Genomic DNA, 14,896 nt, shown 5'->3' with positions numbered 1-14,896 from the left:
CCCATAAGGCCCCAAACACATTTCCCCGGGGACACCATGAGCCACCAGGAAGGGTGTCAGTGGGGCAAAGGGTGAGGGCAGAAATGCGACTGATCAGTGTGAGTGTCTGTGGCCCAGCTGCCCTATTTCAGCATCCAGGGGGTGTGAGCAGGGAACCTGGGGGGTCCAGGAGCCTGGCTTCCAGCCTCTTCTGCTTCCACATCTAGGGCCCATTTCTGTCCTTAAAGAGCATGGTCAAAGTCATGGGAGGGGAAGATGCCCAAAGTACCAGCCTCAGCCCGCACCTGTCTGCTCAGGATAAATTATTAAGGGACTAAAATGCTGTTTCCCACATAGTTTTGCAAAAAAAAAAAAAAAAAAAAAAAAATCACCCTACCTCTAAAAAAACATCCCAAACAATCCCCCTATAAAACACTCCAAAAACCTCAGGAACATGGCAGGCATTCTATAAAAGAATGGAAAGCCTGAATCCTGACTGCATCAGAAAGCCTGTGAGGACCTGGTTGGGGGCTGGGGGGGGGCGGGGGGCGGGGGAGTGCCTGGGGGAATTATAAGGGTTTCAAGGTCAAGGCCAGAGCTGGGTGCAAAGTGATTTAACCCATCATAGGCATAGTGGGCGGAGAGGAAGACACAGTCCCAAGCAGACTTATATCCCATGCTTCTAATGGTCTTGAAAGTATCTGTGACTGAACTTGACCTTCTGGGGTTGGATTTATTTACGTAGTTAGTCTTTTTAGGGCCGCACCGGTGGCATATGGAGGTTCCCAGGCTAGGGGTTTAATCGGAGCTGCAGCTGCCAGCCCACGCCACAGCCCAAGGCAATGCCGGATCCTTAACCCACTGAGTGGGGGCCAGGGATCAAACCCGCATCCTCAGGGATACTAGTCAGGTTCTTAATCCACTGAGCCACAACGGGAATTCTGTTTCTGGGGGTTTAAAGGCGCTAAATGTTCACTATCATTTACAACAGGCCATTCAGGAGGACAGGAAACATGGAAGCCAGCCCGTCTCAGGAACCGGTGGGCTGGATGACCCAAATGTTGGTACAGAGAGTGCAGGTTTGTATTTGTGGTCCGGGATGTGCGGCCAGTCCCCTTCCCATCGTGTTCCAGATGGGGGGCACTCCCCATCCCGCCCCCATCTTCAGCCCACCCACGTCCCTTCCCCTGGGCTGTCTGGTCCCAAACTAAGCCCCGCCCATGTGCCCACCGCTGCCTGGCGCCCGGCTCTCGATGCTGAGCGTAGAAATAGTTTGGACCTTCCCGAACTGCCAGATTGCTCAATAAAACAGAACAGGAGACAAATGGACAGTTCCAGAAAGAGAGCGGGAGAGAGAGATGGACTTAGGAGAGTGGTCTGATGAGGCAGGAGAGGAGGAGCGAGCAAGGGGAGAGACAAATACGTCTGACTTACGTGAGGACATAATTGACACTCACGATGCAGTGGGGCCGGGACGAGCGGCTGTTGTGCACGACGGTGGCGCAGCTCTGTACCCACACCCAGCCGCCCAGCTTGGACAGCAGCCGGTAGTACTTGGTGGTGACCTGGCCCTTCACCAGCACTGCAAGCACAAGGTGACAGGAATCCCGAGGGATGATTAGCAGGCCCCCTGCTGAGGGGGAGGCGCCCCGCCAACGCCCGGCCAAAAGCCCTGCTTCGGGACCTTTCTGGGGTCAAAGACACCTTTGAGAATTTGACAAAGGGAGTGGGTTTTCTCCGCCAGAGGATGTGTGGGTGTGTGTGCGCGTGCTCTTTCTTTCTCTCTCTCTCTCTCTCTCTCTCACACACACACACACACACACACACAGAGGCACGGGCACACACGCAAGATTTTTGCCTACAATTTCATGGGGTCCACGGGACACTCTGTCTCCTCCCCTGGGAAGAAAGCACTCTTAATAGTCACCGCTTTCCCTGGGAGAAGCAATTGGTCCCCAAACTACATCAGCACTTGACAGAGTGATAGAATTGGTTTTGCTTTTTTAGTTTCTGAAACGCAAATATTATGGTATCATCCCCCAAACTCTTCAGAGGTGGAAGGGAGGTGGGAGTGATGTAGTTACTGAAACAAAAAAAAGACCCCTGGTGGGCTACAAAATTTCTGAAAACTGGGCCTGTGGGCCCATTTTCTAGGCAGGGGTGCAAATTCTGGATTACTGGGCAGCCCACTTCCAAAGCCTCCAGGGACCCCTAAACAGCGCCGATTCCCCTCAGAGTCTCCAGGACAGTGAAGGGGGAGAGGGATGCAGGAGGGGAAGAAAGGTGCATTGGTGAGGTCCTTCACGAAACACAGCTCATGCCGCTCACAACTGATTTCAGGTCTAGGAGTTACTCCTATGGGAATTATGAGTAATGCCAACAAACACTCAAGTGCAAAGAGACTCCTTGCAGTCCTGCTTATAATTTACAAAAAAAGGGAGGAAAGACTTCACTGTCTAATAGTAAGAAAGAAGGTAAATAAATTATGGAGTACTATGCGGCCATTAAAATGATGATTTAGGAGTTCTGTCATGGCTCAGCAGAAATGAATCTGACTAGCATCCAAGAGGATGCAGGTTTGATCCCTGGCCTCACTCAGTGGGTTAAGGATCCAGCATTGCCATGAGCTGTGGTGTAGGTCGCAGATGCAGCTTGGATCCCGTGTTGCTGCGGCTCTGGCATAGGCCGGAGGCTACAGCTCCAATTCGACCCCTACCTAGCCTGGAAACCTCCATATGCTGCAGGTGCAGCCCTAAAAAGACCAAAAAAAAAAAAAATATGATTTATAAGAATTTGTTAAATGAAGAAAAGACTCAGAACTGTATCGTGTATAATCCTAATTATGAAAAATGCTCATGCACATGCACACACACCCCCCACCTGTGTCATCATGGACAAGTGACAACTTCCTGTGCCTTGGTTTCCCCAGTTATAACAGAGGATAATTACGTCTAGTTGCTGTGAGGGTTAGATTATCTATGTGAAGATTTAGAACAATGGCAGACATGCACAGAAGGCTTAATACATACTAGCTTTCACTTACAAGACTGATCTTAAAAAACAAAAAAGTAGTTTTCATTTTCTTTTTTTTTTTTTTTTTTTGTTTCTTTGCTTATTTATTTATTGTCTTTTTGCCATTTCTTGGGCCGCTCCTGCAGCATATGGAGATTCCCAGGCTAGGGGTTGAATTGGAGCTGTAGCCACCAGCCTACGCCAGAGCCACTGCAACGTGGGATCCAAGCCACGCCTGCGAACTACACCACAGCTCACGGCAACGCCGGACCCTTAACCCGCTGAGCAAGGGCAGGGATCAAACCCGCAAACTCATGGTTCCTAGTCAGAACCATTCGTTAACCACTGCGCCACAACGGGAACTCCTGCTTTTTTTTTTTTTTTTTAAATGTGCACCCATGGCATATGAAAGTTCCCAGGCTAGGGGTCGAATCAGAGCTGCAGCTGCCAGCCTACAACACAGCCATAGCAACGCAGGATCCATAACCCTCTGAGCCAGGGCAGGGATTGATCCCATACCCTCATGGATATTAGTAGGATTTGTTTCCACTGTGCCACAATAGGAACTCTCTTCTTTAAAAAAAAAAAAAAAAAAATCTTTTTTTATGGCCACATCTGTGGCATATGGAAGCTCCCGGGCCAGGGATTGAATCCAAGCCACGGCTGCGACATACACCACAGCTGTGACAATACCAGATCCTTTATCCCACTGGGCCAGGCTAGTGATTGAACCTCAGTCTCTACAGCAACCCTAACTGCTGCAGTTGGAGTCCCAACCCACTGAGCCACAGTGGGAACTAACTTTCTTTTCTTGATTTTCTAAATTTCCAACAAGGAGGGGGGATTAGTTTTTAAATCAGAAGGAAAATTTGGTTATTTTTCACATGAGCAAGTCTATCTGGGGGTGGGAAGGGGAAATATAATGTCTCTGGGGCCCCGTACCCCTAGGGACCAAACCAGGGACAAATGGGTAACTACCATCCTACCCAGAGGCCAAGGCTGGGCTCTGGAACAGCACGGAGACCAGCTCTTTTTTTCCTAGGCTTAATGTCTACACCTCAGTGGACTTACTTGGAAGGAACCGGATCCCATGCTGAAAAGGAGAGCCCAAGGAAGTAGGGCTTTTCCTTTTGAAGTTTGTTTGTTTGTTTTTTTTTTTTTGGCTGTGCCCATGGCATGTAGAAATACCTGGGCTAGGAATTGAACCTGCACCACAGTAGTGACAATGCCAGATCCCTAAACCACTGAGCCACCAGCTGCAGCTGCCGGCCTACACCACAGCCACAGCAACACCACATCTGAGCTGTGTCTGCGACCTACACCACAGCTCAGGGCAGCACTGGATCCTTAACCCACTGAGCAGGGCCAGGGATCGAACCCATGTCCTCATGGATACTAGTTGGGGTGGTTACTGCAGAGCCATAACAGGAACACCTGAGGTTTGCTTTTTTAAACAACAGATACAAAGTTTCTATTTCCTTGCTCAGTTTCACCTGCGCTGCCTCAGTTTATCCCCACACAACCCTGGGAGGTGGGTGTCACCAGGAAACGGGTTAGCAGAGCTTGAGGACAGAGCTGGGGCCCAAGCCAGGTGCTCTGGCTCCCATTTCTAAGTGGCCATTGTGTGGGAGGAGGGGGCAGCCACCTCGCAAAGGTTCCGGGTCACTACTTGTGGGGGTGGGCCAACATTTAGGGGAGACCCAGCTAACCAATTTGCTTATGGCCCCCAAAGACAGGCAACATGATCAAACCAAAGTCCTGTCTAGGGATTTCCCAAGATATCATTCTTCTTCAACAGAAATGCTTGTTCATCTCTTTGGCTTTGAAAACAGGGAGTTTCTGTTGTGGCTCAGTGGTTAACGACCCTGACTAGCATCCATGAGGATTCGGGTTCGATCCCTGGCTTTGTTCAGTGGGTTAAGGATCTGGCATTGCCATGAGCTGTGGGGTAGGTTGCAGATCGGCTCAGATCTGATATTGCTGTGGCCGTGGTGTAGGCCAGCAGCTACAGCTCCGATTCAGCCCCTAGCCTGGGAACTTCCATATGCCATGGGTGTGGCCCTTAAAAGCAAAAAAAAAAAAAAAAAAAAGTGGGAAAAATGGAAAGCTGTGACCACTTTGGGATGGAACTTGTAGTTCCACAAACATACAGGGAAACAGGTGGCCTTCCTCTTCATCCAGAATTCCCCCCTACTTCCAGAAATTTTCCTGGAGGCATAGCCATGTCCACAAACTGGCCGCTGGAAGCAAAGCAAACTTTGGCCTCGAGCATAATTTCCATTTCTGCTGTGAATTTTAAGAGCTGAAAAGGACACCAAAAATGGCTGTTGTGGGTTGAAGAGTGTCCACCCCAAGGTGACACTGACCACAGAAGATGGGCTCAGCCCACTTCATCAGGTCACACCTTTTAAGATCCAAAACTGCTTCCAGGGAGCAGGACACTGTGTAGACCGCACTGTGCTTTCTAGATTTTTTCCTGTTTCATTGCTCCTGTTCCGCCTTAAAGCACACACTCCCTGCACCTTCCTCAGCAAGACAAAGCTGCTTCTGTCACCAGACTCTGCTCAGAGGGCAGCTGCAAGAGAGGATCTGTGTGTGGAGGACACTCCATCGTCCACTTCCAGTCCAGAGGCACGTGAGGCCAGCAGCGGAAGCCAGGCTCCCTGACAGTAGATCGGAAACTCCTTTCCAGTGAATTTCTATTCCAAGACCTTTGTCCCTGTTCCATAGCCGTGCCTGAGGTCCCATGGACCACATGTGTCCACAGACATGCTTTGTGCTTTGCTGGCCACAGGGCTGTTATTCCTCAGAGTACCTTTGGATAAGCCATGTATTCTCCCGTTAGCCACAAGCTCCACCGCTCCCTATAGCCTATCCTTCATAAATTCACATTACATATGGGACTTCATAAGCATTTGAGTTTGTAATCCCTGCATGTCATTTAGGGTGTGTTTCCTGTGGGTCTAACCCAGCTGTCCTGTAATTTATTAAGTTATTGCTTGAAATTTGTAAACAAATTCAGGCTTTGAAGACTTTCTGTGACACTGAAAATTTTTCTTTTTAGGGCTGCACCTGTGGCACATGGATGTTCCCGGGCTATGAGGTCAAGTCAGAGCTGCAACTGCCAGCCTACACCACAGCCACACCACCACCGGATCCACGCCGTGCCTGTGACCTACACCGCAGCTCACAGCAACGCCAGATCCTTAACCCACTAAGCATGGGCCAGGGATCGAACCCACATCCCCATGGATATTAGTCAGATTCTTAACCCGCTGAGCCATAAGGGGAACTCCTGAAATGTTCTAATAGTTGGACACAGCCTGTGTTCTCCTTGGGATTAAGGCTTGGCCCACTCCGGACAGGGGCCAACCTGGAGAACCAGGTGAAATTCTCTACTTCTTTGGGTGAACAGCCAGGCAGACATCACAGTTTCTCCAAAACACGAGAAATCCCTGGATGCAGACCTTCGAGTTGACCAAGGCTGCCCTGCCTGCCCCACCTGTGCACCAGGCTGCCCTCTGCCTGCCCCCAGGACCTAAAGATCAAGCCCCCTACAAACAAGAAAGAATCTCCCAAATGCTTCCCAAAGGGAGCAGGGAGGCCAGGAGGCAGCCCGTGACAGGGCTGCAGGGTGGGGCCTCCCCTCAGCCAGCACGACCAGTGAACCTGGACTGGCTGGGAAGGTCCAAGACAGTCCCTTGAGGACCCCGTGTTCACTTCTCCTTGGAAGGTTCTGGGGAAAGGCCTGGCAGTCTAAATGGAGAGCTCACTTGGGGGTGCCCTGGGCCACACAGACCAGGGGCCAAGGGGCTAGGGCCGTGCCAGCCCCTGTCCTGCTGGTCTCTCTCTCTGGAAGCCTGTGCTCCCCAACACCACACCGGCCAGCCCGGCTTCTCTTCGTGAAGCTGACTTTCTGGAAGGTGTTGAATTCCCTTTCTTTAGGAGCTGTGCTTTCTTCGGACCCTGTGGACTCCTGCTCCCAGTGAAGATAATATTTTGAAGAATGTGTGAAAACCATTCGGCTGACCACGGTCCTCCAGAACCACTGCTTCCTTGGGTCCATCAGGCCTCTAGCAGAGCCCTTCAGCCGGCTCCTGGGGTGTGGACGCGGGGGTGGAGGAAGCTTGGCCTGGGAAGAGCGGACAGTGACCTCGCTCTGATCCTGGGTGTTGACAGCTATTAGTCCTTCCTGAAGCGAGTCACCTCAACTACTGCAAGAACAGGTGCACCTGCAGGTCTCACAGGAAGAGGGGCCTCCCCCACCCCACCCCGCCACCGTTATCCCCCCCACCCCTGCTGCCCACGCCACCCCAGGGCTTTGGAGGCCTGAGGGGCCCAGAGAGTGGGTCACTGTATCCGCTGGCCACCTCCAGCCGCATTCAGCTGTGCTGGGTGCAAAGTGAGCCCAGCCCTGGGGTAGCCCCCAGATCAGTTCCAGCTGTGGTCTGATGGGAGGACTTGAGGCCCAGTCAGCAGGGCCACCACGGAAAACCCATGTGGGAGGCGAGGCCAGGCCACGGAAGCAGCAGGTGACAGGATGGCAAAGTCACATTGTGAAATTACGCTTCTCACCTTCTAAGTCTCCTGAGCTGTGGTGTAGGTGGCAGATGCAGCTCAGAGCTGGCATTGCTTTGCCTGTGGTGTAGGCCAGCAGCTACAACTCCAATTAGACCCCTAACCTGGGAACCTCCATATGCCCAGAGTGCGGCCCTAAAAAGACAGAAAAAAGAAAAAAAAAAAAGACAAAAAATACATAAAAAAATAGAGGTGACGAGGTGAATGAAGGCATAAGAGTGAGCCCTGAGCCAGTGTGACCGTGTCCTTACAGGAAGAGATGACACAGGCACACACAGAGATGAGATGGGTGAGGACACAGCCCCCACACGCCAAGGAAAGAAACCACCTGGCCGACTCCTTGACCTTGACCTTGACCTCTGGCCTCCAGGCCAGTGAGAAAACACATTTCCGCAGTACGCTGAAGTCTGGTGTATTTTGTTTCAGCCACCCCAGCAGACGAACCCCGTCCGCAGAAGGAGCTGAGCAGAAAGAGGTAAAAGTGATGTCCAGAAACAGAGCCCAGGTCCCGGGGGTGGCAGCGGAAGGAACTGGATGAGCTTCCCGGTGGAGGGAACAGCCGCGGGCACCGAGCTGGGCGTGGACAGGGAACGGGATGGGGGGCACTGGCCTCAGCTCTCACAGGGCAGGAGTTTGGGAGTGGAAGACACTCCAGCCAAAAGGGACCTGGGCACTGAGGGCAGAAGGGCCCCCCAGAGAGAAGAGACCCTTGCGTGCAAGGAACGTCGAGGGGCTGCTTGTGGAGGGAGGGCTGGATGCAAAATGGCTCCGTGAAGCCAGAGCAGGGAGGAAGCTGAGGGGAACCCGTGACGAGGTGGCTGGGGCTTCCTCCTGCCATGGGTGCACCAGAAACTTCCAGAAGTCCCACCTCCCCTCTGAGGCCCCACCTCCCCTCTGAGGCTCCACCTCCCCCCGAGGCCCCACCTCCCTTCTGAGGCCCCACCTCTCCTTTGAGGCCCCAGCTCCCCTCTGAGGCCCTCGCCGCCCCCCAGACCGCCCCCCAGAGGCCCCACTTGGTCTTAGAGGCCTCATCTACCCTCGGAGGCTGCATTTTGGCCGAGCCCACTCCGACTGACGTGGGGTAGTCAGAGGAATCGACACCCAAGAGCAGCCTCAGCGGATGCCTAGAGGCGTATAAATACCCCCGTCCGCACCGCACCTGAGCAGGGGGCCTGCCCTGCCTCCCAGCGCGCCTGGGGGCTCGAGGGCCGGTCACGCGGGCAGCAGCCGGCCGGACAAGCCCCTTCTCTGGTTCCCTCCCTTCCACGGTTCGCTTCCCGCTCACCGCCTCCGCTTCACTGTCCAAATAACCTACCGCACTTGAACTCCAGACTCAGCTTCTGGAGTTTAAGGAAACTGAGCAGATGCCAAGCAGCCCTGGGGGTGGAGAGGCGGAGCGGGAAGCCCGGAGTTGGCCGCCCGCTGTGTAGGTCGGAGCCTCGGCTGTTTCCGGAGGTCGGACCGACCCGGGGCTCGCGGTGGACCCGAGGCCACGCCCGCCGTCCCGGGCCTGGCGCCCTGTGCTCTGCGCCTCCTGCGCCTGCAGTGGTTTCGGGGCCACACGCAAGGTCGGAGTCACAGCACAGGAGCAATCGCCGTCACTACTGCTCCTTTCTGTTTTCTCTGATTTACCAGTCCCAGCTCTTTGGCAAAGAAAGCCGCACTCCCCGGGGTGTGTAATCCCTCTGCCTTTTCTGCGTACCCCTTGGAAGCTGGCATGCCCCGTCCCTCTCAGGTCCCTTTGGATAACTGCAACGTCTGGAAATGCAACTCCAAGTGCAGAAGGTGGATTCCACGCGCGAATCGCAGGAGGCCTCGCGAATAAACCCCGTGTAAGTTTGGGGAGTCAGAGAAGCTGGGGAAAACGGGAGGGGGACTCCTGGTGGACGCGTTTAGACCCCTCGTGTGGTGAAAACGGCTGAAGGCCCGGGCTCTGGTCCCGCCCACAAGTCACTCCACCTCCAGCCTCACCTGGCCTACCGGGCTCAGCTTCCCTTGAGTTTCATACCTGAAAAAGCATCAGGTCCATGTCGAGGACACAGGAGCCTCTAACTGGCCACCACCGTGGCCTTCATTACATTTCCAAAGCACAAACTGGATTTATTTTCTCTGGGGGAGAAAACCCTACTCCCATCTCTTAGCCAAGCAGTGTGAGGGATGAAAAATGGTATTTATTTGTTTATTTTATGGCTTGCACCCACAGCATATGGAAGTTCCTGGGCCAAGGACTGAATCCAAGCCACAGCTTCAACCTACACAGCAGCTGCAGCAACACCGGATCCTTTAACCCACTGTGCTGGGCAGGGGATCAAACCTTTGCCTCTACAGTGACCTGAGTCACTGCAGTAGGATTTTTTTTTTTTTTTTTTTTAGGGCCACACCTGAATCATATGGAGGTTCCCAGGCTAGGGGTTGATTCAGAGCTGAAGCTGCTGGCTTACACCAGAGCCACAGCAACGCAGGATCGGAGCTGCATCTGCGACCTACCCCACAGCTCACGGCAACGCCAGATCCTTAACCCACTGAGTGAGGTCAGGGATTGAACCCGCAACCTCATGGTTCCTAGTTGGATTTATTTCTGCTGCACCATGACAGGAACGCCTGCAATAGAATTCTTAACCCCTGAACCATAGCAGGAACTCCAAACTTTTCTCTCTCTTTTTTTTGGAAGTATGATATTTTATTTTTTTTATTTTTTTATTTTTTTGCTATTTCTTGGGCCGCTCCCACGGCATATGGAGGTTCCCAGGCTAGGGGTCTAATCAGAGCTGTAGCCACCAGCCTACGCCAGAGCCACAGCAACGCAGGATCCGAGCCGCATCTGCAACCTACACCACAGCTCACGGCAACGCCAGACCGTTAACCCACTGAGCAAGGGCAGGGACCGAACCCGCAACCTCATGGTTCCTAGTCGGATTCGCTAACCACTGCACCACGACGGGAACTCCTGGAAGTATGGTATTTTAAATGAAGACTTTTAATTCTGTAAGTTTCCTTTCTCTGCGCTTACAGGCCTCATTTCTCACATTGCAGCCCCCCCGTGAAGAACAACTCTTCATGTGTGTAATTCAACAGTTTGCTTTCAATTCCCATGCTGAGAGGCTCCCTGTGTGCTCCTGCCTCCGGGGGACGGGGCAGGCGGGCGGGCGGGGGCCCTCCCAGTGCTGGGACGTCCCCTCAGACTCCCTGATGGTGGCAGGGAGGTATGGAGGCGTGAACCCTGCCCCCAGCCTGTCCTTCCTTCTAGACTGTTCCTTGGTGCACACCTTCCAGCAGAAGCCTCTTCCATCTCCCAGTTGCTCTCCTTACTCCAGAGCAGCTGGTCCCCACTGCTCCCCTTCACCACTTGCCCATCCAAGACTCCAGAAGATCAGATTCTATAACTGGCACTTCCTGCCCCGTTTGCACAAGGACAGTTTTGAGCGATGGTATCAGTGGCACTGACCCACAGGGCCCATTCAATCACTGGGCAGTTGCTTTCTAAAGCTGAGCTTCGAGAAGGACAGAAGTGTTTATATGAGATCATGATTTTGCCATTAAAAATCAAATCAAATCAAAGGCTGCTCCCAACTCCATCTCTCCAAGCGTGGGGGCTCTTTCCCACTGTTGTGAATTACTCGGAGCAGGAAGGAGCCGTCAGCATCTGCGCAGCCAGTGCCCCAGGGTCTCTGCCTTTAGTGACTCGGGAAGAGGGAACAGTGACACCCTAGTGACTGCTGTGCTAACTGGGTCCCTATTGTTACCCAACAGCCAGGCAGACGATGTGGATGAGGACAGAGCAGGCCCTGGACCCGCCAATCTACCTCCAACCAATGGCAGGAACTTGGCCTCTGATACCTCTTGTCAACACACAGCAGGTGCCATCTGTGCCCCCTGTAGAGCTCTGGCTCCCCCAGCCCTCTGCACCCCACTAACAAGCACCCCTGGACTGGCCATTGGCATGGCAGGGCCGGACGGCGGGAGAATGTTTTCTGCTCCTTCCCAGTTATTTGTGGCCTCAATTTAGATTCTAGAAGAAAAGTATTACCTCTTTAAACGTTTCAGTGACTGGTACCCCCACTCTTGCATCCAGATGTTCCCCAAACTGCCTCCTTTGGTGACAGAATGCGATTCTTTCCTCTCTTTTGTCTTTTTTGTACCCGCGGCATGTGAAGGTTCCCAGGCTAGGGGGCGAATCGAGCTGCAGCTGCCAGCCTGTGCCCCAGCCACAGCCTTGCCCAATCCTTAACCCACTGAGCCAAGCCAGGGATCAAACCCGCATCCTCGTGGATACTAGTCAGATTCGTTTCCACTGAGCCACAACAGGGACTCCTCTCCTCTTTCTACGTGGACGTCTCCTGTCCTAGAAGCCCAAGGTCTCCCTGAGCTTCCCAGCCAGGTGACAGACAGCGGTTGGAGGCCAGATTCGCTGGATTCAGCTCCCAGCTGTGCCTCCTCTTTGCTGTGTGACCGTGGCTAAGTGGCTTAACCCCTCAGAATCTCAGCATCCTCAACAGCAAAAGGCGGACCATGAACATGAGACCCTCCCCCACTGGGTTGGTAGGGTATTTAATCATTTAGACTAGTGCCTGACAGTAGCCAGGGCCACGGAAGTACCAGTTCTTCCACTGCCGCTGCTTCTATCCACAACTGGTGTCCAGATGTCATAGAGAAATTGAGGCTCCGAATTCATAATCTCGAATCCAGCAACTTCCACACCCTCCCACACTGGCCAGCGTTTCACTGGATGTTTTCGAACTGACAGCGCGTGGCCGTCCTGAGATGGAGGGGTCTCTGCCTGGAGACAGGCCTGAGGTTTAAGATGCATGTGCACACGAAGGACAATGACGGCGCCAAACGAGGGACACTGTCCCCACTCTGTCCTCAGTGCCCCCTCCCTGGCCGCCAGGGCTCGCGGTACTCACGGAGGTGGTGGGCGTAGCGAAGGTGGAAGACGTCGCAGCCGTGCACGTGATGGTACAGGGTTTTCTCGATCAGGTCCTGCGGCTCATACCCCGTCAGCTCCGTCACCCTGGGGGAGGACGGGCGGCTCGGTGAGTTACACTGCTCCGTGGATTGCCTTTCATTTAAACTAACATTGGTTTTTGCCAACGAATCAAGTGCTAAAGGGCTGGGGGTGGGGTGTTGGAGGGGGGAGTGTTGATTTTGGAAAGGGAGAATGATCTTTTTTGCAGAAAGCAAGCCTATGAACCCCAGCCCACGATGAAACACTCCTCCCGAGCAGGAATGTCCTGAAACCACAGGCTAGAAGGATGTTTGGGATGGCTTAAAACGTCATCCCTTTTCAAAGTGAAGTTTATCTGAGGATACTTATGAGCCTGAACTTTGATACCGATATTGGGAGAAGTTGCCAGGAGGAGAAAGGGCCCCTTGCTGGGGATATGCGGGGGGGCGGGGGGGGGGAGTCTTATGTGAAGCTTTAAAAAACTATCGTGGTAAAATATGCACAGCATAAAATCTATCATTTTAACTACCCCCTTCCATTTCCAGAATGTCTTCCTCACCCAGAACCGAAACTCTGCCTCATTGAACATTGGCTCCCCCCTTCCCCAGTCCCCAGCAACCTCTCTCTACTTTTCATCTCTCAGAGTCTGTCTATTCTAGATATTTCCTCTAAGTGGAAAGATACAACATTTGACCTTTTGGGTCCTGCTTCTTTGACTTAACATGTTCTCCAAGTTCATTCATGGTATATAGCATGTCTCAGAATGTCATGCTTTTTGGGAGGGCCACAGCCCTGGTGTGCTGAAGTTCCGGGGCCAGGGATCCAACCAGTGCCACAGCGGTGACAATGCCAGATCCTTAACCCACTGAGCTACTAAGGAACTCCAAGAACATCAAGCTTTTTTTTTTTCAGCCGCACCCCAGGCATGTGGATGTTCCTAGGCCAGGGATCAAATCTGCTGCAGCAACGCTGGATCCTTAACCCACTGCACCAGGTGGGGAATGGAATCCAAACATCCACAGCAACCTGAGCAGCTGCAGTCAGATTCTTGACCCACCATGACACAGGAGGAATTCCCACGTCATGCTTTTTTATGGCTGAATAATATTCCGTTTTATGTAGACACTATATTTTGTTCATCTGTTCACTTGATAATCGATGCTTGGGTTGGTTCCACATTCTGCCTCTTGGTGTGTGAGCCTGTAACCCTCTGTCCCACACTGGACATGGCTGGTCTCAGGATGATGCTGTGATCGGGTGATTCCTACAGTTGGGCTTTGGGCAATAACTGGGAATGTTGAAGCTTCTTATCAGTGGAGGGCTGTTTTAGAGCCCACCCCAAAATAGCATAATACTCAAAACTAGAGTCACTGGAAAGCAATTTTTTTTTTTTTTTTTTAGGGCTGTACCCAGGGCATATGGAAGTTCCCAGGGTAGGGGTCGAATCGGAGTTGAAGCTGATGGCCTATACCACAGCCACAGCAACATGGGATCTGAGCTGTGTCTGTGACCTAGACCACAGCTCTGGGCAACGCCAGATCCCTGACCCACTGAGCAAGGCCAGGGGTCAACCTGCATCCTCATGGATACTAGTTGGGTTCGTTTCCACTGCACTGCAAGGGGAACTCCCTGGAAAGCAAACCATAAACTCGCTGTGGAGATGAAGCATTCTCCCAGTGCCTGCAGGCTATCACCCCCCTCCTCCATTCTCATGAAGCGCTGGCCACATTAACTTTCCACTTTGAAGACGAGTGGTTCTCAGCATCCAAGACCACATCATCACAGGCACTTGATCACTTGTCCGTAGGTGAAAATTGCTGGGGACCGAGGTACAGATTCCCAGGCCTGGGGCAACTGCGCTGGGAGCTGTACCCTTGACAGAGGTGGCCGGAACATCTTGGTGACAGATATTCGAGAACAGATGAAAGAGGGGGATAGGCGGGGATTCCGAAGGAGGTGAGGCTGTGGTGAGACGTCGGTGGGGACGGGATGGCAGGGGCTGTAAATGAAATGGGGAAACTTGACCTCGCTTCCATGCCTGCTCCCTGTTCTCTGGAGTTTTGTGCAGGCTCCGGGTCGTAAATCTCCATGAACCTCATATTTTTCTGGACTCACATACTATTTGGTGTACACATTTCCATGGTGTTCCTCGCGGGCAGGAAGGGGCTGGGGCTCGAGGTGGGTAGAGAGGGAATTCGCACAGGCCAGAGCCTTTCAGGGCTTGGGGGACCTGTCCAAGGGCCACCTAGACCTTCAAGCCCCGTCGGAGTCTAACTCTGTGTGGCAGGAAAATTGAGACGTCTGGCTCCCCCCTACCCCAAAGAAAACCAGGCTTCTCTCCGGTGTGGGGATGAAAGAGGCTTTGCAGACCCTTTGGACGGA

At 53.0% G+C, this 14,896-nt stretch overlaps 1 protein-coding gene across 5 annotated transcripts in view; it reads right to left on the bottom strand.

The window, feature by feature from the left end:
- SIM2 (SIM bHLH transcription factor 2) overlaps nucleotides 1-14,896 on the bottom strand; it is a 50,051-nt gene that overhangs the window by 5,612 nt on the left and 29,543 nt on the right. For 4 of the 5 annotated variants that reach the window (XM_084992132.1, XM_021070967.2, XM_084992134.1 and 1 more), the window contains exons 7-8: nucleotides 12,474-12,580; nucleotides 1,414-1,561 (exon numbers count right to left, since the gene is read on the bottom strand). In XM_084992132.1, coding sequence (XP_084848258.1) covers nucleotides 1,414-1,561; nucleotides 12,474-12,580 — 255 coding nt within the window. The remainder of the gene's footprint in view (nucleotides 1-1,413; nucleotides 1,562-12,473; nucleotides 12,581-14,896) is intronic. The other variant, XM_084992135.1, reaches the window with a different exon arrangement.

Source organism: Sus scrofa, chromosome 13 (genome assembly GCF_054392235.1).
Source record: "Sus scrofa isolate SSC_HxYL_T2T_F1_AM1 chromosome 13, Sscrofa_HxYL_maternal_Yorkshire_Landrace_v2.0, whole genome shotgun sequence".
In the NCBI taxonomy this organism is placed as follows: Eukaryota; Metazoa; Chordata; class Mammalia; order Artiodactyla; family Suidae; genus Sus; species Sus scrofa.
Note: the sequence above shows the minus strand (reverse complement) of the source record. Positions and strands in the feature narration are given on the sequence as shown.